Source organism: Monodon monoceros, unplaced genomic scaffold (genome assembly GCF_005190385.1).
Source record: "Monodon monoceros isolate NGI ecotype Baffin Bay Population unplaced genomic scaffold, NGI_Narwhal_1 Super_Scaffold_19, whole genome shotgun sequence".
NCBI lineage: Eukaryota > Metazoa > Chordata > Mammalia > Artiodactyla > Monodontidae > Monodon > Monodon monoceros.
In genome coordinates this window covers 85,916,297-85,940,402 of record NW_021703775.1, presented here as the reverse complement: position 1 = coordinate 85,940,402, position 24,106 = coordinate 85,916,297, and the positions used below count along the sequence as shown (strand labels likewise).

The 24,106-nt window shown below is 48.4% G+C and overlaps 1 protein-coding gene across 2 annotated transcripts; it reads right to left on the bottom strand.

Moving 5' to 3' along the window:
- Window positions 1-11,027: 11,027 nt before the first annotated feature.
- Window positions 11,028-23,876, bottom strand: RNASEH1 (ribonuclease H1). Of its 2 annotated transcripts, none has more exons than XR_003795016.1 (8): window positions 23,673-23,876; window positions 22,428-22,543; window positions 19,533-19,697; window positions 17,426-17,525; window positions 16,554-16,608; window positions 16,106-16,186; window positions 15,487-15,611; window positions 11,028-14,370 (listed from the first exon to the last, which is right to left on the bottom strand). XR_003795016.1 is itself a non-coding variant. In XM_029232800.1 (8 exons), the coding sequence occupies exons 1-8, from the start codon at window positions 23,801-23,803 to the stop codon at window positions 14,284-14,286; spliced, it is 864 nt and encodes a 287-aa protein (XP_029088633.1). In that variant the 5' UTR covers window positions 23,804-23,876; the 3' UTR covers window positions 11,028-14,283. The 2 variants fall into 2 exon arrangements, 1 of the variants encoding a protein (XP_029088633.1); XM_029232800.1 differs by having other exon boundaries at window positions 16,106-16,190.
- Between the last annotated feature and the right edge of the window lie 230 nt (window positions 23,877-24,106).

Here is a 24,106-nt window from a genome sequence, read left to right as displayed (position 1 = left end):
AAGCCACCCTCAGGCAGCAACAACGTGACCCACCTGGCTTCGCCCCGTTCCTGCAGCACGCAGCCCGGGGGGAAGCGGGTACTGTCCTGGCATCCTCACCAAGCTGCTCTCCTTCGCTCACCTGCCCTTTAAGAACGCAGCTCTCTGGAACAGACCCAAACCACTATGTGTAAAATAGAGAAGCAACAGGGAATTATACCCATTGTCTTGTAATAACGTACAATGGAGTATAATCTGCAAAACCGCTGAGTCACTATGTTGTACACCTGAAACTAACACTGTAAATCAACTATACTTCAATAATTAAAAGAAAAAAAAATGCAGCCCTCAGCTCTGTTGTTTAGGGTGCAGGTGACTGAAATCCAACAAGCTGCTTAAGCAGACAAAACAGAACAGAGGTCCTGGCTCACGTTACTGAGAAAGGTTAGAGCATCCCTTGCCTTGAGCGCAAGTGGATTTGGGGCTCGGAGGAACTTAACAGCTCTGTCTGTCTCTGCCTGTGTCCGTCTGTCTGCTCTCTCTCCACATCCCAACTAGCTTTTCTCTGTGCTTTGGCTTAATTCTCATCCACCGGGATGAGCTTTTAAATGTACATGTCAGGAAACAGCCACCAGTAGCTCTGAAACTGCTTGTAATTCAGGGAAAAGGAGCTCTTGATGTAGTGTCTGGACATCCAGTCTCATGGAAGTTTCCAGGTGGCCAAGCAAGAGCCACGTGTCCACGCCGTGGGTCTCTGTGGGAGTCCAAGGCCCGGTTGTGGCCACGTGGGCAGCCGTCAGGGAAACCCCGAGCCTGGCAGCCCCATCACGGCCTCAGGATGGACAGGGAGACAGCGTGGCCCCAGGAAAGAAGGAACAGCTGGGCAGACAGCACAACGGATGCTCACGACAAATACAAACTGCCAAATTCTCCTACTTTTGGAGAGTTTCTAATAAGGAGAGAATAAAAGAGGTGAGCAAAACGGCTCTTGGCTTCTCATCCTTCTGTGTCTTCAGCTCAACACCCGTCCCTCCCGGGCCCTCAGGCTAACCCCAGTCCAGGCGATGCCAGAGCAAACCCAATTCCACGGCGGGAGGCTGTGTCTAAACTCCTCTCCCATTAGGGCCAAACTTGAGTGAATGTCTTTAAATGGAAGAAGCTGGAAGGCTTTCTGGAAAATACAGAAAATGTTCAGGGAGATTGGGCGTAATAAATAATGGAGGACATGGCAATAGCTAGAAGCTACAAAAGACCACCTGGGCGAAAAGCACTGTTTCAGGAGCGTTTTAAAAGAGAGAGCTAGAAATAAAAGTTTTTTGTGAAACACAAGGGTCCATCCATCAATAAATGTAGAGTTAACAGTAAGACCTACGGAATGAAACCAGTGGGACGGCCCCAGATCCCACAAGTCAAGAAGACCTGGCAAGTTCACTAACTCAGCACATAAAAGGACAAGAACTTTAATAGAATGGAGCTGGGTGACTGAGAATTGGATGCCTATGAAACTGTTCTTTTTTGTGTGTATATTTGAAAAATTCTGATACTAATTTTTACAAAAAGTTCTGGGATTTTGAACTGAGAAACAAGCCATCTGTGCATGTAAATTTTTTCAGCTGAAAAAGGGAGCACGAGTCTGGATTTCTTAACAAAGAAGGAATGTTCAGGACCAGCTGCCTAGAGGCCCCAGTCAGCAAAATTTTGTTCAAACTAATTAAAAGGAAAACGTTTCTCTTGATCTTAATGCATCTCTGAAATGAGGTCGAAGACATCCACACAACCTTAGCCTCCTTTTCCTGGGGGGGAAATGCAGGCATATTTACAGCATGTCAGTGAATTATCCCAAACCTTCGTGCCTCCAGGATGAAAATAAAACCGAATGTTTATTCCAGTGTGAGGTCACCTCTCCCATCTTCACTTGTCATCTTTGGGATCCTAGTGTCCCCCAAACACTTCTTCCAATAAAGCCTTTCCCCAAATGTGTTCCAAGTCACATATGTTGAGGAAACTGACTCAAAAAAAAGGGTTTTGAGGTCAAACACTGAGGAAACTGCTGATGTTATCTCTCTTCTGAAAACTGGTGATGTTTGTCATGGAGAAATTGTCTAATGGCGACAAAACTTGTCCCCATTCTAGAGTGGCAACCACTAATGCTAAATGTGTTCCACAGAACATTCTTTGGTAAACACTGTCAAACGTTCAGAAATATCAGAAGTAAAACCAATGCAGCACCAGAGTGGTAATTAGTAAAAAATTATTGTGCACACACCAAAAAGAGTTTGAAAACCAGGAGGACTCCAACCAAAACACAAAAGGTGGAGAGGGATAAATTGGGAGATTGGGATTGACATATACACATTACTCTATATAAAATAGATAACTAATAAGGACCTACTGTATAGCACAGGGAACTCTACTCAATACTCTGTAATGACACATATGGGAAAAGAACCTAAAAAAGAGTGGATATGTGTATATGTATAACTGATTCGCTTTGCTGTACACCTGAAACTGACACAACATTATAAATCAACTATGCGCCAATAAATATTTAAAAACAAACAAACACAGAAGGAAGCTGGGGGGTGTACGGTTATAAAGCAGCAGGTGTAGCAAGGAGGCCGTGACTGCTGACTCTTCACAGTGATTGGCTACAATACTAGAAATTTTTTAAAAGATAGGGAATTGGTCAGTGGTTACCTCATAACCAATTTGCGGGAAACCATTTGAGTTTTGCCCGTGATTTGCAGAGGCCTAAGCAAGAAATGACCCAGGTCAAGGTGGTCTTGCAAAATAAGCTAAATGAAGCTTTGTTTGTGTGGCCAAAGCGGTTTTGTCTGCTCAGGGAAATTTCAGGGCTGGTCTCCGTTTGTTTTTGATTTTAACCCCGCCCATGTTGGGGGCAGGAAGCAGAAACACGAGAAGGCCAACTGAGTAAAGTAAGTATTAGGACTAAATCTTCTTAGTAATAAAAACCACAAGACTGTATAAATAATAGATACTGAAATCTGAACTATAAGGATAATTTTTCAGAAAGCAAATCTTACTCTGATGAAAAGTAAAACTTTTACCGAAGTGACAGATTCCCACCGGTCAAGTATGCAGTGACTCAGCACATCTGAGCTCTTAAACAGCTGATCCCCTAAACGCTGGGCTGGGTCCAGCTGTCCCTGAAGGAGTCAGCGGGGCGCTGGTGTCCTCTCAGAGCCGGCCCAGCCCCGCCCCACCCCTTCCCCCATCCTCAGTCTGCCTGCTCCATCCAGTTCCGAATCTCCTACTTCCGGCCGAGAGCCTGCCCCTGGTTTTCTTTTATTTTTAATTAATTAATTTATTTTTTAAATTTTTGGCTGCGTTGGGTGTTTGCTGCTGCGTGCGGGCTTTCTCTAGTTGCGGCGAGCGGGGGCTACTCTTCGTTGCGGTGCGTGGGCTTCTCTTGTTGCGGAGCACGGGCTCTAGGCACGTGGGCTTCAGTAGTTGCAGCGCTTGGGCTCAGTAGCCGTGGCTCGCGGGCCCTAGAGCGCAGGCTCAGTAGCTGTGGCCCACGGGCTTAGCTGCTTCGCGGCCTGTGGGATCCTCCCGGACCAGGGTTCGAACCCGGGTCCCCGGCATTGGCAGGCGGATTCTGCGCCACCAGGGAAGTCCCTGCCCCCTGGTTTTCTGCTCTGCTCAGACCCTTCAGATAAGGCTCTGTTTTGCAATTCATTCAACAAATATTTACCGGGTACGTGCTCTGTGCCAGGCGCTGTCCTAGGCCCTAAGATGCAACAGTAAGCAAACAGGAAAAAAACCGCCCTGGCTTCACAGAGTGTAAGTTCGAATAAGGGGGACAAGCGAAAAGCAACGGCCTGTGGGTCAGATGGTGGCAAGAACATGACACAGGTGAAGAGGAAGAAAAGTGCCAGCCCCGTGCATGTGTGTATGCGCACACGTGTGTGTGTGACAGTGACAGAGAGGGAGGCAGGGAGTTGGCACTAGGGACAGGGAAGCAGAATTGCACTCATCTGAGGCGTGGCCAGGAAGGCTCCAGGTTAAATGACCTTTGAGCAGGTGTGGGGAGGAGGCAACGGAGCAGGCCCGCAGGCTGGTGGAGCGAAAGTGCGGCGCTGAGGAACAGCAAGGGCAGGGCCTGAGGGCGGGGTCCCGGCGCCCGGAGGGGCTGCGGTGCGGGAGCGGCGGAGGAGAGGGTGGGGAGGTGGGAGTGGAGGGGGCGTGGAGGAGAGGGAGGGAGAGGGGACGTGGGAGGAGGGGAGGGCGGGGCGGAGGTAGGGGGAAGGGCGGGGAGGAGGGGGAGGCGGGGAGGAGGGAGGGCGCCGCGTGCGAGGGGGTTTGAGCATAGCCTGCGGGGAGCCAGGACCCGAGCTGGGTCCCGGGCTGGTGGGCCTGCTGTGGTTGAGGGGCGCTGGCCCGACTCTGCATCCGTCTTACATGAAGGCCAACAGGATGCAACGGGGAACGGACCAGTCATGGGGGTCACGGCAGTTCCCAGGCTTTCGGCCTGAGCGCCCGCCCGGAGGGAGGGGATGCGCCGCGTTGAGATGGGGAAGGCTTGGGCGCGGCGGGCTGGGTGCAGGCAAAGCCGACTGCCTGGCTGTGCGCACGTCTGACAGGTCTGCCAGGGGTCTGAGGGCAGATGCCGAGGAGCGTCGGCCCGGGCTTGGGGAGGGTCCAGGCTGGAAACCCCGTGCCCATCGGGCAGCTGTGTCTCACAGGCGCCGGAGCCAGCAGGGTGAGCGCAGGCGGGAAGCGGGCCACGTCCTGAGCCCGGGGCGGCTCCCTGCTGTGGTGGGGGACGGGTGGACGCCGCCTTCTGCTGGGACCCGGCTTCCTCTAGGCTCCGCCCAGGTTTTGTTCACTGCTGGCTCTGGGGTCCCTCCCAGCTCCACCCAAAGCCCCGCCCAGGCCCAGCACAAGTTCCCAACTGAGAGCTGGCAAACTAGAGGCCGGGGCACAAAGCCCGGAATTGTAGCTCTACATATGGGAGCTCTGCTTTTAGTGTTTTGAGAAACCTCCATACTGTTCTCCACAGTGGCTGCATCAATTTACACTCCCACCAGCAGTGCAGGAGGGCTCCCTTTCCTCCACACCCTCGCCAACATTTTTTAAAAATAAATTTATTATTATTTTTTTATTTTTGGTTGCATTGGGTCTTCGTTGCTGTGCATGGGCAGCGGGGGCTACTCTTCATTGCGGTGCGCGGGCTTCTCATTGCGGTGGCTTCTCTTGTTGCGGAGCACGGGCTCTAGGCGCACGGGCTTCAGTAGTTGTGGCTCACAGGCTCAGTAGTCATGGCTCACGGGCTCAGTAGTTGTGCCTCACAGGCTCTAGAGCACAGGCATAGTAGTCGTGGCGCACGGGCTCAGTTGCTCCGCGGCATGTGGGATCTTCCTGGACCAGGGCTCGAACCCATGCCCCCTGCATTGTCAGGCAGCTTCTTAACCACTGTGCCACCAGGGAAGCCCTGCGAACATTTTTTATTTGTGGGGTTTTGTTTGTTTTCGGCCTGGGCTGCGCGGCATGCAGGATCTTAGTTCCCCGACCCGGGATCAAACCTGTGTCCCCTGAGGTAGACGCTTGGAGTCCTAACCACTGGACCGCCAGGGAAGTCCCCATTTTTGTTCTTTTTGATGACAGCCATTCTGACAGGTGTGAGGCGATTCTTCCTCAGTGTTTATGTTCAATTTGTATGTGTTTGTATTAAACACGTAACACAAGTTAGTTGAGAAACTTAGCAACAATAACTCAGTCAAAAATCTGCAGTCATCATGACCCCACCACCTGCGGTCGCCATTTCTACTTTGGAATGGAATCCTCCAAACGTTCATGTATGTATCTGCACCTGTCTGCTCGGGCTGCCACAGCAGAACACCACAGCCCCGGGGTTTAAGCAGAGAGGCTTCCCTGCCCTTAGTCGCGGAGGCTGGGGCTCCAAGATCAGGATGCCAGCAGGGCTGGTTTCTGGGAGGCCTCTCGCCTTGCCCTGCAGATGGCCGCCTGCTGGCTGTGTCCTCATGCGGCCCTCCCGCTGCAAGTGCATCTCGAGCCCTGTGCAACGACGAGGGCCACCCAAACAGCCTCGTTATAATGCAACCACCTCAATGAAGGCTCAGTCTCCAAATGCAGCCACATTCTGTGCTGGGACCAGCTCTCCGACATACAATTTTGGGGGCACAGTTCAGCCCATGGCGGCACCCGTGCAGCTCCACATCCTCCAGCCGGGCCCTGATTACTTGACGTTTGTCTGAGAAGTGCTGTTTGCCCCTGACCGAGCCGCTGCGGCCCCCGTCTTGTCTTCTCCCCAGGTGGGGGCGGTTCTTCCCGCGTGTCCTGTCCCCTGGCCCCAGCCCACTTTCCAGACTCAGACCACATGGCCTCTGCACCCGGGACCTCTCAGAACCGGGACACCCTCCAGGAGATGCACGGCGGCTGGGTCTGTTTTCTACTTGAAGCTCCTAGGACCACACTCAGGGCAGGGTGGGCTGCGGGAGGACCGCAGCACCCAAACCTGAGACACTGCCTGTGGACTGAGTCACCTATTCCAACACATCTAAGACCCCCCAACCATAATAGTGCAGTTATTTCACGGCCCCTAAGGAGTGAAGAGACGGCTAAAGAGAGACACATCCCTGACCATAAGACACCCCAAATTCAGAGAAGTTGAAACCTCAAATAACGAGCATCTTCAAGCTGCTGAACTGCGGTGCTGGGATCGCCCTCCCTGGGGGCTCTCAGTCTCCATGACCCTCAACCAGGCGACACTGGCAGGGCCCACGTGGCACTGGGATGTGACAGGACACGTCTAAACCCCAGAGGGAACACAGGTGCGACGAAGGCCCTTGTTACAGACGCAAAATTGTAAAATCTCCCCCCAACAGGAAACTCACATTCCAACTGGAAAGACAGACAAGCAGGAAATGATTTATATAGAACAGTAAGAAAACTAACAGGAGAGCCCACAGCTTCTGGAACTCTCTCCATTCACTGCATCCTTAATGTCTCAGTAAATGTTTTCATGCCCCCCCCTCAGGCCAAAACAAATACCTGACAGTTCCTGGATGAACAGTTAGGTCTAAACAACTAATATTTATGCCCAGCAACTTAGTCATTAGAAAAGAGAATCCACATATATCAAAAGAAATTTGTTTCACTCCTTAGCAAACACACCTGTGGACGACCGGGACGTGGGCCCGGCGGACCCTTCCCAGGGTGGACGCGTGGCCTTCGGTCGGTCCTGGCAAGTACTGGCTTCTTATGCCAGCAGCCACCCCAACACCCACTTCGCAAGGGGGCGAGTCACTGGAAGGCGCGGTCTGACGCTGAACGCGAGCTTCCCCAGGCTGGAGTCTGGCTGTGTTTCCCTCCGAACCACAGACTGGGAAGCACAGCCATTCAGCCAGGGCCACCATGGTGCACACCTCCAGGCCGGGTGGCTGAGGTAAAGGAGTCCTCTCGGATGAGAAACAGTGAGAAAGGAGAAAGCAGGAACCGCGGCAGCATCTGAAAAGGCAGGGAGCAGAGGCGGGGGGCTGGCCGTGTGCAGAACCTGGGCACCAAGGGGGCGTGAAAGGCAGAGGTGGAGGCGGGGCAGGGGACACAGGCTGGGAGCCATGGCGTCCGTGGGACTATCCTTTGTAAAATCGACTACAGGAAATAAACTCGACAGTGTGCTTTTGGATGGGATACGCCAAAGATAAGCGTGAGACAGCACCACACACTTGACAAGGTTGAAAGCACACGTAACTGAACACGTTTGCTCCGATGCCCTCCTTCCCCGCTGCTTCTCACCTGAACGGGAAACAGTCAGGAAGTGCCAGGAGAGGCAATCAGACACGAGACTGTAGGAAGTGACATAACGTACAGGAAAGAAGAAACGAGATGATTGTTAGATGACGGGGCTGTACACCTGGACAACTCGAGGAAGTTAATGGGAGCAGTTTTAAACATAGTAAGAGCCTAGTAAGCTGGAATTACTAATGTTTCAAAAGACAGTGGCTTTTCTATACGTAAATGATAATCAGTCTTAATAACTGCATTGAAAAGGAGATTAACCTGGAAAACTTACTAGCAATTTTGAAGATGCTGTGGGAATACTGTTTCTTTTCCGTTTTTCTTCATTCATCTAACACATTGTTTGCATTTCTTGCAGCTCCCCCTCCACAGGTATAATGGACAAATAAAATTGTATACATTTAAAGTGTACAAGCCTGCTTTTAGAGCAGCTGCAGGTTGGCAGTAAAGAGGAAGGTACAGAGAATTCTCATGTCCCCCCCCCCCCAAACAGACCGGCCCACTATCCATACCCCCTCCCAGAGCAGGACGTTTGTTACAGTCGATGCACCTGCACTGACCCAGCACCATCGCCTGCAGCCCACAGTTCTCCTAGGCTTCACTTTGGTGCTGTACCATCTGTGGGTTTGGACAAAAGGATAATGACATGTACCATCATTATGGTTTCATACAGAGTATTTCCATGGCCCTAAAAACCCTCTGGGCTCTGCCTATTCCACGATCCCCCAACCCCACCCCCATAACGACTGATCTTTTTACTGTCTCCATAGTTTTGCCTTTTCCAGAATGTCATAGTTGGAATCACACAGTCTTTAGCCTTTTCAGACTGGCTTCTTTCACTTAGTCACATGCATTTAAGGCTCGTCCATGGCTTTTCATGGCTCAATAGGTCATTTCTTTTTAGCTCTACATAATATCCCATTGCCTGGATGGACCACAGTTTGTTTATTCATTCACGTACGAAAGGACATCTTGGTTGCTTCCAAGTTTTGGCAATTATGAATAAAGCTACTATAAACATCCATGTGCAGGTTTTGTACGGACAGAAGTTTCCAACTCCTTTGGGTAAATACCAAGGAGCACAATTGCTGGATCATATGCTAAGAGTATGTTTAGTTTTGTAAGAATCTTCCTCCCAAATTGGCTGCACCATTTTGCATCCCCATTAACAATGGATGAGAGTTCCTGTTGCTCCACAACCTCACTAGCGTTTGGTGCTATTGGTGTCTGGATTCCAGCCACTCTAACAGCTGTGTGGTGGTCTCTCACTGTTGTTTTAATTTCCCTGATGACATATGATGTGGAGCATCTTTTCATGTCCTCAGTTGCCATCTATGTATCTCCTTTAGTGAGGTGTCTGTGAAGTCTTTGGCTCATTTTTCAATTGGGCTGTATGTTTTCTTACTGTGGAATTTTAAAGAGTTCTTTCTCTATTTTGGTTAACAGTCCTTTATCGGATGTGTATTTTGCAAATATTTTCTTCCAGTCTGTGGCTTATCTTCTCATCCTCTTGACCTTGTCTTCTGCAGAGAACTTTTACATCTTAGTGAAGCCTGTTTATCAATTATCTCTTTCATGGATCATGCCTTGATTTTTTTAAAAAATAAATTTATTGATTGATTGATTTTTGGCTGCGTTGGGGCTTCGTCCTGTGTGCGGGCTTTCTCTAGTTGTGGCGAGCAGGGACTACTTTTTTTTTTGGGGGGGGGGCTACTTTTTGTTGCCGTGTGCCAGCTCCTCATTGCAGTGGCTTCTCTCATTGCAGAGCACAGACTCTATGCACACGGGCTTCAGTAGTTGTGGCATGCAGGGTCAGTAGTTGTGGCTCACGGGCTCTAGAGCACAGGCTCAGTAGTTGTGGCACACAAGCTTAGTTGCTCTGCGGCATGTGGGATCTTCCCGGACCAGGGCTTGAACCCATGTCCCCTGCATTGGCAGGCAGATTCTTTTTTTTTTTTTTTTTTTTTGCGGTATGCGGGCCTCTCACTGCTGTGGCCTCTCCCGTTGCGGGGCACAGGCTCCGGACGCGCAGGTTCAGCAGCCATGGCCCACGGGCCCAGCCGCTCTGCGGCATGTGGGATCCTCCCAGACCGGGGCATGAACCCATGTCCCCTGCAACGGCAGGCAGACCCCCAACCACTGCGCCACCAAGGAAGCCCTGGCAGGCGGATTCTTAACCACTGCACCACCAGCGGAGTCCCGTGCCTTGATTTTTTATCTAAAAAGTCATCACCATACCTAAGGTCATCTAGGTTTCCTCCTATGTTATCTTCTAGGAGTTTCATAGTTCTGCATAGTTTACATTTAGGGAGTGTGAAAATTTTTGAGTTAATTTTTGTGGGAAGCGTAGGTCCACTTTTCTGCGTGTGGGCGTCCAATGGTTCCAACACTATTTGTTGAAGACACTATCTTTGCTCCCATTGTATTTCCTTTGCTCCTTTGTCAAAGCTCACTTGACTATATTTATGGGGTTCTATTTTGGGGCCAATGTGATGATTTGATATATGTATACACTGTAAAATGATTACCACAATCAAGTTAATCAACACACCCATCACCTCAGTTACCTTTTTAAATGTGTGTGTGTATGAGAGATTTACTGTCTTAGCAAATCCAAGTATACCATACGGTATTGTTAACTAGAGTCACCATGCTATGCATCTGCTTCTTCTGAAGTACCCTGTAGGAGGCCTGAATAAAGTGTGATATCACCTTCTTTAGATGGGAAATCATATATGCAAACGGCTGATAAATTTATAAAAAGATGTCCAGCCTCACCCTGCATCTTGGTCAAACCTTAGGATGGGATGCATCATAGCTGGCGGTCTCTCTGTCTTTGTAGAAGAAATGTCCTCTTGCCCTCACCCTTTGTCTTGCGTGTGTCTGTGTGGGTTCGGGGGTGAATGCCAAGGGGGGTTAGCAGGAAGAGGGAAAGCATCGTGCTCCCAAACTCAAGGTAATTCGTGACTTTGTTCACAGAGAAGTCCTGGGGGAGGCCCAGCAGATTCACTGCTACTGACAACGAGCCCTGAACACAGGCCCTTTGGAGGGCGAAGCTACATGGCCTTATGAAAAGACCCGTCACATTGTGTCACGATAACGTGGTGGTCAAGGGGCTGTAACTGAATGATCCAAGATTTCCAGAGCCTTTTAAAAAACACCATAAAGGGTGCAGCTTCTCTGGGGTATGATGGGGAGAAGAACCAGACAACCTTTCTATCCTTTCTTGTTTTGAATCCAACTTCTTTTTACATTTCATCCTCTTGCTACCCAATAATCTCAATACAGGACTTGCCCATCAGACTTTAATAAACACACAAGAACAAAACATAAGACAAGCACTCATAACAGAAAGAGACAAACACCCCCATCTCGAAATAGGGCCATACTGGGGGTCAGGTCTTCAACACAGGAATCTGGGGACACTAACATTCAGTTGGCCCCCGGGTTCTAAAGTGTTAGGTTGAAGCATGTCGCATACCTGAATGGGGCACCCTGTTCATCATATAGACCCCCGGTACAGAGGACACCGTGGTGTTGGAGAAGGTCCATGTTTGGCTATAGAGGACGTGGGCTGAGAGGACAGAGGGTGGGATTCAAAAGCCTCAGCTGAGCAAGGACCCTCCTGGACCCAGGGATTCTGCCAGGGGGAATCCACAGCTCAGCACACCCCTTCCCTTTAACTGCCCTCTTTGAAAACAGACCTCTAGAGATATGTGCACCCCTATGTTCATAGCAGCATTATTTACAGCAGCCAAGACATGGAAGCAACCTAAGACAGATAAAAGATTCAAGATAAACTGGCAAATCTGAAGATGGGTAAATCAGATTTCAACAGATAACAGGGGTCCCCCCCAAAAGAAAACCAAAGCAAAAAATAAAATAGAGCACTAGGCCACAATTCAAGGAAACTTCCTTGAAACAGTAGATTTGAAAATACACACAGAAAAAGCACACCACATACCTGCAAACACTGACCCAGGGCCACCAACACATGATACATTCCAATAAAACTGCTGACTTGAGAAAGAGGAAAAAGCCCTTTGGACATCTAAGCACAAAGAGTACATGACGTGGAAAGAAAATAAGATTCATCAGGCTCTTCATGCATCACTTTATGCTGGAAGAAAACAGAATATTTAAGACACTCAAGGAAAGAAAACGTAGGCAAGGATTTCATATTCTGCAAAACTTCAAGTATAAAGGACACAAGCTGAATTCAACATACAGAAGCCCAGGGAGTATGGTTCCCAAGCTGACACTGACCTAAACACTGGTTATGAGCATTAAGTACATGGAAATAAGACTAAATGAGGGCAGCAGGGAGAGATTTTACTATGTAACAGTTGACGGTGTGGCTCCAGTGCTGTTTTCATTGTAATTAATGGTATATTAGGGTTAGTAACGTAGTACATGTTAAAGTAGAACAAGCAAGTGTGTAATTAGGAATATTCTGCTCCGTAGTCCCACAGCCTGAGAACCGGGATCTCAGTGTAGGAGACACAGCTGTAACATGGAAGAGGCTGAATGTCCTGGAATCCTGAGTTTGTTTTACGACTGTCAACATGAGCTCAGAAAACACTTTCTCTTTAAATGTGGGTGCGCACATGTGTGTATTTTTTAGGCCTAGAAACAACAACCAACCCTGTAGCAATGAGCACCAAGGATCTGAAATACCTCTTTTTCCCATTAAAAGAAACTACAGATCCTTAGAGAAAAAGCCAATTCCAGGTCTAGAGCAGGAAACGTACAAGATGGGTCTAGAACACCCTGACATATCAGACTGCAAGAAAGCTCTCTATGACCGTGTGCAGTCTGTGCGTGAATGTGTCTGTGTGTGGTCAGTGTGTGTCTGTGCACGCATGTGTACATATATGAATATCAAAAGAAATCAAGAGCCAACCTGAAGAGGCTCGCTCCTACAGGCCAAAGCCGCTGCAATTTGGGTTCAATAAAGAGGAAAATTGCGATGGACTGAAACCCATCTAACAGGCTTAAGTACATGAGTTCATGACATATACGTATGTTTACATGTTATAAAAATATATAAATAAAACCCCCTAATTGGGCTACCTTTTTAGGATGACCGGGAGCCAATCTTAGCATTTATCCCGCCTTTTGTACGTGAATTCCACACTGAGTGCCAGCATCAGGTGAGGGGAAGTATCTTCTAAAACTGTTCCAGCCAATAAACGTAAGCAAAATGACAGCATATCAGTATTCTAGGCCCTGAGCACTGGCAGCTGCCAACAACAAAAGGATGAAAACCGCTCTGCCTTCTGATGAAAGCACGTAACACATGTGCCCAAGGGGTGGAGCCTGACTGTGATCAAGCCTCTGATCCAGCCGCCAATTTGCAGGAAATACCAAGGACAGAGTAAAACACTGGACAGCACCTCAAGATTGTGAGAGCGACAAAACTGACAGTGGGAAACGACGGGACAAATGGCTCAGGCTCTTCAACAGATAAACTGTAAGGAGAACAGAGATTGAGGCGGAACCCGTAAATTAAAGAAACTTAAGAAGTATCAAGTTTAAAAAAAAAAAGAAATACCAAGTTAAAAAAAAAGCAGACTAGACTAAAAACTGCCACAAAGAAAAGCAAGGAAGTCGGGATTAGTTCTGGAGGGAGGGAGGGGGCTGTGACTGGAGGAGCACGTGAAGAGCCTTCTGGGCATCTGGCAAAGTTCTACTTCTTGATCTGGGTGCTAGTTACAAAGGTACTCACCTTAGAATAACAATAATAATTCAATAAGCTATACATTTGTATCGTTTTCTGCATGTTTTTATGACAAAAAGGTAATAAAAGGTAAAAATAATCACGTCAAACTTTTTTTTTTTAACTTGCATAGTGCTTTTAACAAAAATAGCCACCCCCACCCTGCCAATTTTAAAAAATTTATTTACAACCTTGGTCTTTAGAAGTTATGACTGTTGCTACCTAACGGTCGGGCAGCCAGGGCTGCCCGTGTGCAGGCGGCCCTATCACAGTGCCCCGCCAGGTAAGACCAGCCCACCTTCCCTCTGCCAAGGCGTGGGCCCTGGCAGGACTGCACCCAGCAAGGGAGCCATGCCTTCCTCCAATCCGCCCGTAGGCACAAGCCCACCTAAAAATCATGACTCAGTGTTGCCAACTGTTGGGTAAATGAACTCTTAGAATACTTCTAGGCTTCTTGCCTGCATTTTTAAACCGATGTTTTACTCATCCTTATTAAATCAAAGCCCTAACCCTTTTGTCTAGACTGCAATAAAACTAATGAGAACAGTATCAAGCCCAATAAAGCATACTTCTAACAAAACCTCAAATAATTCTCAAATCTCAAAGGATGTTCAGTTTATGACACATCTAACCACCTTTAAGGCACATGCCACGGACCACTACCCTGCTTTTCCGATTTAGTCTGAAAGCTGTGTCTGCCCATCGACTGCAGTGGTCCAGCCTATAGTTTTATTTTTCACACCAGTAAGTAAAGGTGACAAACAGCCACTGGCTCAGGTTGTTCCAAGGATTAAAGGACCTGGTCAGTCTTCAGGTTGCTTCGCGCCTTGTCTTGCTAATCTGTCAGCTTCTTCGTTGCCTATAAACCCCGAATGGCCAGGAACATGCATCTGTTAAATAAAACGTTTCCTTTTATTTTTACTAATTTTTTACACAAGCAACACATGACTACATCCTCACTATAAAACACGTCAACCGTTCAGAGAAGACGAGTGTGAAGGCTCCCTTCACAGCTCCTCAGCACAATGCACTTGTGCACTGGGTACACTGACAGAAATCCCGTTTTGTTTCTTCACAAATTGGATTTTACTGTTGTATTGCCTTTTTCCGACTTAACAGTGGGACCTGGCAAGCTTTCTGGACAGAGTAGATGTGTGGATGGATCTGTATACGACATACACACACACCTGATTCTCCCTCAGTGCTGTTACAAAGGGATGCGCTCATGTGATTTCACCACTGTTTGCACTTATGTTGCTGAAAGGCAAGTTTTGGTTTTTTGTTTGTTTGTTTGTTTGCTTTTTTTTGCTACACAGCATGGCCTGTGGGATCTTAGTTCCCCGACCAGGGATCGAACTCATGCCCTTGGCAGTGAAAGGGCGGAGTCCTAACCTCTGAACAACCAGGGAATTCCCTGAAAGGCATGTTTAAATGTCAGGTTGCCAAACGGTCATCAGGGGTCCTGGGCTGGGAGAGGATGGTAGGGTTAAGAAAATGGTTGTCGTTTAACTTGCTCTGTATTGTTTGAAAAGGAAATTTTAATAAAAGTGACCTAGTGTAAGAAAAATATGTCCATTTTGGGAAAAACAATCATGTTACTAAGGTGTAATCACACAACTACATTTTTAAGAGGATGCGTCATAAATGAGCCTGAACTGACATTACAGCTGCTTCCAAAGAAACCAGGAGGCTGACGATCACAAGTCACTCTAACAGTGCGAGGTATGGCGGCTGGGTGAGGATGACGCGGAGAGCCCGGAGCCCCTCAGTCTCAGCGCCAGGACCCAGCGCTCCGCACGGAGGACCCGCCTGTTAGAGCAGCATTACTCAGATGATGGTCAAAAGACTCCACTGTGCTCTAACACACGCTACGACAGCAACTCCATGGACCCTGCTATTTTAACTGAAGTCATCAGATCACTCACAGAAACCATTAAACTGTCTGGCTAGTTTATTTCATTTGGTCATAACGGCCACAAGCAGTGACCACCTAAGATAACACTCACCCACTGAATGTCCATGCCCTGGACAAGCCTGTCCAGCGCCATGAAGTCCTCTTTGTTGATCACCTCCTTCCCTGTGCTGGTCCTCCATCCACTCTTCTTCCAGCCATGCACCCAATTAGTGATGCCTACAAGGAACACTCACAGATCAGTATTCTCGAACGTTCTGGTATTCTTTCCTCCCTAGACTCCCCTCTGACCATTGCTCCACGTGTACCTGAGGGGCTTTCTGGACTTTTCCTTTCCTTACTGGGGCCGTGCTCTGGCTCGCCCTGTCCCTTTACTCTCATGCGTGTCTGCCCTGAGGCCGTCGGGCTGAGGCACCGCCCCTCCAGCCTCATCAGCGCCCCCCAGGCGCCCACCCCATGGGCCCTACACAGGGTACCCCCAGAGGGAGCACACATCTTCTATCTCACGGCCACGCCCTCAGCGCCTGGCAAAGCATGCCTCCGCGGCACACACCGGAGCAGCACGGGCTTCCCTGGCACCAGACACACCCAACGCCAGCCCCTTCACCGTCTGAGTCCTGCCTGATGCCGCACCTCTTCCAGGGGAAGGAAAGACCTATTTCCCTTCATATGTACTCGAAAAACCCTAGAAGAAGTCAAACGTAAACGCTTACCGTTGATAGTAAACATGCTGTCTGTGTAGAGAACCAGCTTATTGATGTTCTGAGCCTTTGCCTGTTCGATGGCTTTGCAGGCTGCCTTGAAGATACAAATCAGTGGTCATGCTGCAGAAATTGTTCAACTTTCTACACTGATGTTCAAAATTACCAAAAAGTTTAAAATCTAAATTCCTTTTCCTGTGCTAACCGTAATGATAATATTGTCTGTGAAATAACGCTACACCTACAATTCTCCTGTTTAGACACCTATTTGAAACAAGTTTTATAATTTTTCTAGAAAACTCCTGCTCTTCAGAACTGTTACTAGCCCCAAACTAAGTTTCTTCTGGACTCCGAGTATCTTATACACACAGAGGGTAGAAAGTACACTGATACCGTTCTAGTCAATGGTAAAGAATGATAAATTTACATTTTTAGTGGAAAAATACCTCTGATAACTTACATGAATCTCTGCTCTTTGGTTTGTTTGTCGCCCAGGAAGTCTAATTCCTATATTTCTGGTTTCAAAACAGTACAAAAGAAAATAAAATTATAAGCTAATTCTCAAAGTGATTCCTTAAGTCTCTTAATTGATAACAGGCTTGTATACTTTTTTATTTGAAATAGGAAATCATACAAAAATCAAACCAACAATACTAACAGTTTATTGAAAAGTGCCATGGTGTGGTCTTGCAGAACTCTGGACCAGAAGGCAAAAGCCAGGTTTGATTTCTGGACCTGAAATACACTAGCATGTGGTCTTGGGCAGGCACTAAACCCGTGGACACTCATGCCACCCGAGCTTGCCACCCCCTGGAGGGCTCTAGGCTAAGTGAGACATCGAAGTGAAGGCAGAAGGACTTACAGGCCAGGAGGTCAAGAAGCTGACCTTGCTGACCGTGCTCACGCCCAGGGCTGCTCAGGCGCCTGGACACTGGGGAGTGGCTACTTCACAGGGGTCCAACCCCTCTTTCACACTGAATTCTGGGGCTGTCAGTTACTACTCAAGTTCTTGCATATTTGGGGGCAGGTGTATTTGAATGATCTCACGTCATATCACCTTGACTTTGTGCCTTTTGAAAAACACGGGTCACCTCTAAGCTCACTCATCTTCAAGACTCGTAGGGGCACCGCAGGGTTCCCAGTATGGTGACCTGCCCCTCGTGCATCCTTGCCAAAGCCACCTCCCAGGGACGTGGGACGCTTCCACTACCCCTGCCAACGCTACCAAATAATAAACAGTAAGCGGATCCTGCCTCAGTCTTTCCCAAGTTTTGGAATATGCTTCGGTTAACTGTGAAGCTTAATAAAAACCAGCTTTTCTGGTTTACTTACAAAGGATGGCCTGGCCCCCAGTAAACACCGATTCCTGCTCGAGCCCTCCTCCGCCCATTACTGGAGCAGCAGCCGTCCGTGTAGACGACGACAGAGTGCCCTGTAAGCGGGAAACGTAGTGAGCGCCACCGGATCACCGTTACTGAAAGCTGAAATTCACCTAAAAACTTACTACGACTGAATTAGCATTTTAAACTGAGAGAGTACTTATGCTTTGGAAGCTTTCCATGCAGGAAAACATTACCAATGCCTTATATGGGGGCACTTGAAGCTTTTTGCTTGGAATCCACTCCTATTTCGGTTCTGCTTGCCGGGGGGAATTAAAGGTGAAGGCAATCGCCCTGTAAACCCAGACCCCGCTGCTGTTTACATTCCCGGTTACAGAGGCCAGCGAACAAAGCCACTGCCCCTCTCTTCACGTGCGTGGGGGGGGCAGTGCGGGGAGGCCACGTTCACCCCCAGGAGCTGCCCTTGCAGACAACAGTGCCTTGATAATGACCTGCCTGCCGGAAGGTCAAGTCCTCCGACAAATGTTGGCCTAATTTTTTTTCTTGGTCCTTTTGCAACTAGTGAACTGTAGTCCCGCCTTTGCTTCTTCCCATCAAGACAGAGAGTCTGATCAACACACCAACGCGGTAAAGAGCAAAGGCAGAGAAGGAGTGACACGAGGCCATCCTCAGGCTGCTGGCGAGCAGCAGAGCGGTCGGCAGGGCGGACGAGAACTCAGGTTGCCGGGTGTCAGCGAGCAGGGCTGTGGGGAAAACAGACGCCGTGCTCCAGGAGGTACGTGTTAAAAGGAGGGCAGACTGAACAGGCAGAGGCAAAGCAGGGAGGCGGTGAGATGTCAGCGGAGCACATCCCCAACCGGAGTGGGGCTGGGGGTCCGAGAACGCGGGTGCTGGGCAGGGCTCCTCCGTTCAACTCAACGTGATGCCCAACATGACCCCTTCCTGGTCCCTGACTCCGTGTGACTGCCAGTGCCCGTCAGGCACTGTGTCCGGTGCCCTGGTGCTTCAGGCAACTGTTAGTACATTGGAAACGGCTCATGTCCCAGTCACCCCACCAACATCTGTTTCAATTACTATCAGTAAATAATCAGGTCAAGAACATTCGGTTTTGCTTTTCACATAACTGCAAAAATTGATTTATACAGTTTTCATACAGTTTGACCAAACATTTTCTACTGGTTTCCCTTGAAAAACTTAGAACCTACAAATACACGGACTTATATAAAAAATGCTATTTATTCTCATCTTCTATTCATACATGTAGATGACAAAAAGGAGACTCACGTACCATTAAGTTACTTAATATAAACACTGGATTCCTGGAGCTAAAGGCAGAGGAGAAATTCACAATTATCTTGTTTCTCGGGATAAGGTAGGATCACTTCTGTTTTGCAAAGATTACATGTAAAAGGTTAAGATGCTGGTGCCAACCAATTATATAAAGGAGCTCTGTCCAGGGCCTTTCTTATTTGAAGAGCTGAAGTTTTTGCATTTTCTTAGTGACCAGAAATACTGTGTGTACAGGGAACACTGGTGTTTACAGAGATCAAAGAGTTTTTCATGCATAGCCTATATAACGATTTTCCTATGAATGCCCAAAATTCTAATAATTCTACACCATTAGATCAATTATAAAATAGTGACCTTAGGACTCCCCTCGTGGACCAGCGGTAAAGAATCCGCCTTCTAATGCAGGGGACGCGGGTTCGATCCCTGGTCGCGGAGCTGGGATCCCACATGCCTTGGGGCAACTGAGCCCACACCACAACTACTGAGCTCGCGCGCTTCAACTAGAGAGCCCGCGTGCCACAAACTACAGAGCCCACGCGCTCTGGAGCCTGCACACCACAACTAAAGAAGGGAAAGCCTGCGTGCCACAACTAGAGAGAAGCCCACGTGCCACAACGAAAGATCCCACATGCCACAACGAAGACCCAACACAACCAAATAAATAAATATGTAAAAAGAAAGGGGGGGGAAAAAAGAATGTTATACATCAGTTCAAATTTCCCTTATTAAGAAAGTGAGAAAAGTTTTTACACATGAATATACTTATACGATTACTGTATTAAAAATTTAAAAATCCAAGAAAGACATACCCATATAAGAAAACGTGTCTTTGCTCACTGAAGGCAGCGGTTCTGTGCTCTGTTTCATGTGCTTTGCACACGGCTCTGTGGTTTCACCTTCACCTTCATCCAAGGGCTCATGAAGTCGCTTGTTTGCCTTCACTTGTGATTCCTGTACATGTTTATTTTTCTGCCCTGAAAGGTAGAGTCTACTCAAAAGCCAGAAACAATGGACACAACATGAAATGACTGAGAATCCAGAACTTCACTAAGTCAGGCTTAAATACCCGCTGTATGTGGCTCTATAGAGGGAAAGACTTAAGACAGGCCACACCACCTCAGACACTGACATCCTGGGAAATTAAATTTTCCATAATAAGCTCAGTGAGGGCAATACGAAGACTAGAGCAAAGCTGCTGTTAAAAAAGAAATCTGGTTTCGATGGAGACAGAACAGATACCAAGGGTGCTGAACCCTTTAGCGCTCACAGACAGTTTGAAAATCTGAGGGGCTCTTTCCCCAGAGAAAACAAGGGTCCAAATTTCTTATCTAAGGTGAGAACAGATAATGGGACTTATTAAAAAAGGGAAACAGAAACCAAAAGGTAACGGGATTGGGTCCCTGCAGGGACAGCACTGCTGGAGAGCTTCCCTCCAGTGGCGCAGGCTGGGTGTACCTGAGGGTAATCCCCAAGGGATTCTCACACCCACTCAGGTTGTGTCTCACTCACTCTTTCATACAATTATGGCAGCTGACGCAGAAGATGGATTAGACCAGGATTCAAAAAACTAGTTTCAATTTGAACTTTACCTTTTATCAGTTGTGAACTCGGTCAACTGACTTAACCCCCCTCAGCTGCTATAAAATGGGGCCCAGCACTAGGTGATCTGAAACAGCTTTTCCTACACTACCCTTTTATAGAGTGGAGCTAGAAACACACAAGGAGCAACTCATTGTATGTCCAAAATAACCACCTCAACACTGCAGAGTGCACTTTTTGCTCTAAACCCCTAAACCAGGGGTGGAGAGATGGTGCTCCAGCATTTACCGAGCACCGACTAGACAGGCATAAGCTGGAACTTCCACTGAGCCTGGCATAGCTTCTCAGCCCACACCTCCGAAGAATGCTAAGGTTAGCCAGGCAGAGCTCGAGGGGAGCGCCACCATGTCCAGAGCAATGCTGACATGTCCGCTCTGCTGTACTGGTGTTACCTCACACTGACCTTGAAAATACTCCTGCAGGTGCTCTGCAGAAGTACCCCCAGAGGTACAGGCTGAAGTGCAATTTTGCAGAATTTTAATATTGATATAAATAATCGGTTTTATTTACTATAACTGAGAAAGTTAAATTGAAATGAAAGTTGTTGAAAAACAGATATGACTCTGAAGGAAAAGGATACTATGGTTGTCAGATAATTTTTCCTTCACAAAATTGTGGTTTTTCTTTAAGTAAATTAACCTAAAATCAACTTACATAAACCACAATAACTAGCAAATAGCTCAGTAATCCCCAAATAAGGATACATGTAATATTAAGAGAAAAACTGGGAAAGAGGCTAACAGGTTTGCTCTGGTACGGCTCTCTAACATTCACGATGTTAATCCCATTTATATACATTATGTAAGTCACTAACTGGAGGTCTCTGTAAAGTTTTAAGAAAAGCAGATTCACAGATATAAAAAACTATCTTGCCTTAAGACTTGGAGAACTTAATAAACAGAAACATACTGATACTGGAAGAACTGAGATATGAATAAATTACTAATTGGTTAAAACGAAAAACCCGTGAAAAGAAGTATCAAGAACCCAACCAAGACAAGAGTCATACTTGCACACTAGCTTTCTATCCCAAGCCGATTTCTCACCTGGGTAGAAAACGGAACTGTCACATCACACCCCCTTTAAAAGCTGCTGGGAAACGGAGGGTGAAGCAGCCGCACAGGGAGTGAGTGTCTCGTCTGCCTCGGAAACTTGCCTTTCAAGGAAGATTCCTAGTGTGATCTGCCTCTCCCCGAATCCTGCTTTGTCCAGAAGTGTCATGACACCCCAGAGGAGCACCTGTTCAATGCTCGAGCATCTCAGTGGGCTCGAGAGACTGTTCAAAAGAAGCTGGTTTAAAATATCCTCCTCTCGGGCTTCCCTGGTGGCGCAGTGGTTGAGAGTCCGCCTGCCGATGCAGGGGACACGGGTTCGTGCCCCGGTCCGGGAAGATCCCACATGCCGCGGAGCGGCTGGGCCCGTGAGCCATGGCCGCTGAGCCTGCGCGTCCGGAGCCTGTGCTCCGCAGCGGGAGAGGCCGCAACAGTGAGAGGCCCACATACCACATTAAAAAAAAAAAAAATCCTCCTCTCAGTCTTTATCCACTGTAGTAAAAAACGTCTGTGAGTAAAGTTAATGAAAAACACTTCTTCAAGGTAGGCTACATTTTAAACCTTTGTGCTCTAAGGCAGCCACCATCAGTCTTGCCTACCTGATGTCCCTTATACTGGGCCCTAAACTTCAATTAAGTCTACTTCCAGTAACATGTGAAACTGGAGGAAATTCCGATTGTGTGACTCTATCCTAGGTAAAAATGAAACACCATACAGGTGCATGCTGTGAAAAGAACTACACTCATCATTTTACAACTAGAGCCCATTCAATCCAATAACAAGAATAAGTATTTTTAAAAGATGGAACTAAGTACAGCAAGGACACTGAATGGAACAGGAGATCTGCGTCCTGGCTTGTCTCCAATACTTTACCAACAGGAGTCACTACACTAAACGGCTTTCAGCCTGTTTCCTAATCTGTAAAATGGAAAAATGGAGACAATCATACTCTTTTCTATCTGCTTAGAGAGCAGCTATATAGATCAAGTGACACTTGGGATATGAAAGGCTTTGAATAGGTTAAAACGTTACAATGATGTGAGTCGTGACTACCTTCTGAACCATCAGGGTTTGCGGAGCTTCTGACAAAGGCCCAGGCTTCCTCTTCTGTGGCAAACTTCTTAAACCTGGCTGCAGGAAACCGGTCCACCTGGGCTCTGCATTCATCCCTGAAACAAAGTGCAGTGTTAAGCTCCTCCCTCCCTGTCACCCTATCTTTTCAAGGATCCTTGTCTTAGGCTGGGAACAGTGTGACAAGGGCTGGGGCTGTCAGCTCCTTGGGGGCAAAGGGTCACACCTTACAGTTTGTAGTCTTATCTTGCACGTCCAACCCTTCACCCTGTGTCATGCTATAGGTGCCAGCCAGACAATACACCTGCACCATAAGGCTTTCCTCAAAGCATACTAGAATTTGGGGGTCTTCAATCATTTCATTACAACAGAAGGGCCAGCTTCTGAGATGCTTCTTCCTCAGCAGCCTAGCTGCACAGGGAAACACTATGCACTCACGTACACACACAAAGACTGATAATAAACCTTGATATCATAGAGTGGGAAGAGTCCTGGTTATGGAGTCGTAACACCTGGGTTCAAGTCCTACATCTGTCACTTACTGGCCCCAAGAATTTCTTGACCACGGTAACTACACCCAAAAATGAGAATAATCCCACCTACCTCAAAGGGCTGTTATAGGGATACAAACATTAGTTTACAAGAATTTCTCTTTTTAGGACTTCCCTGGTGGTGCAGTGGTTAAGAATCCGCCTGCCAATGCAGGGGACACAGGTTCAAGCCCTGGTCCGAGAAGATCCCACATGCCGCGGAGCAACTAAGCATGTGCACCACAACTACTGAGCCTGCGAGCCACAACTACTGAGCCCGTGCACCTAGAGCCCATGCTCCGCAACGAGAAGCCACCGCAATGAGAAGCCCGCGCGCAGCAACGAAGGCCCAAAGCAGCCAAAATAAATAAATTAATTTTAAAAAATTCCCTTTTTAAAAACACCCGTAAGATTAGATTAGGCATTGAGTTCCACCACGTGTAACCCTGTGGAAGCTCTTTCATCGTAACAGATGGGAAAAAGGATTAAGTAGAGGCCTCTGGCCACCCCAGACTGTAAGTGGCGTTTCTGACACTCCCAGCAAAAACGAAGCGGAGTCGAGGCCCCTCATGTCGCGGCCCCCGCGCGCCGACTCCAGGCCGAGGGCCGTGCGCTCCGGGGGTGGCAGCCGCCTCCCCGCCGCGGAGCCGCCCACCGCCGCCCTAAACCCGCTCCCGGGGAGGCGCGGCTCCCTCACCAGGTCAGGAAGACCCCGGCCTTGCGGCCCCTCCTCACGGCATAAAACATGGCGAGCCCGCGGGTGCTGCGGCCACCGCAACGCAAGGCAGCCAAAGCCACTCTGTGCGCCAGGCCCAGAAGCCTGGTCATCGCTCACTGCCGTTCACCGGCACCCACGCCTCATCCCGGCCACAAACCCTCATCACACATGCCGGACTTCCGCCGGCGGCGCAGGGAGATGACGCAACTAGGGGGCGGGACCTGGGGGCAGAGCCCAGACTCGCGCTTTTCTGACTCGTCAATTTCCTGGAAGTCAGTGAGACTGTGGGGTCTGGGCCGAGGTCACGGGGGCGGGGCCTAAGGGGGGCAGAGGCGGGGATAGGGGCGCCTGGGCGAGGCCCAGGGTGGGGCGGGGTCTGGGCGGTGGGGGCGGGGTCTGGGCGGTGGGGGCGG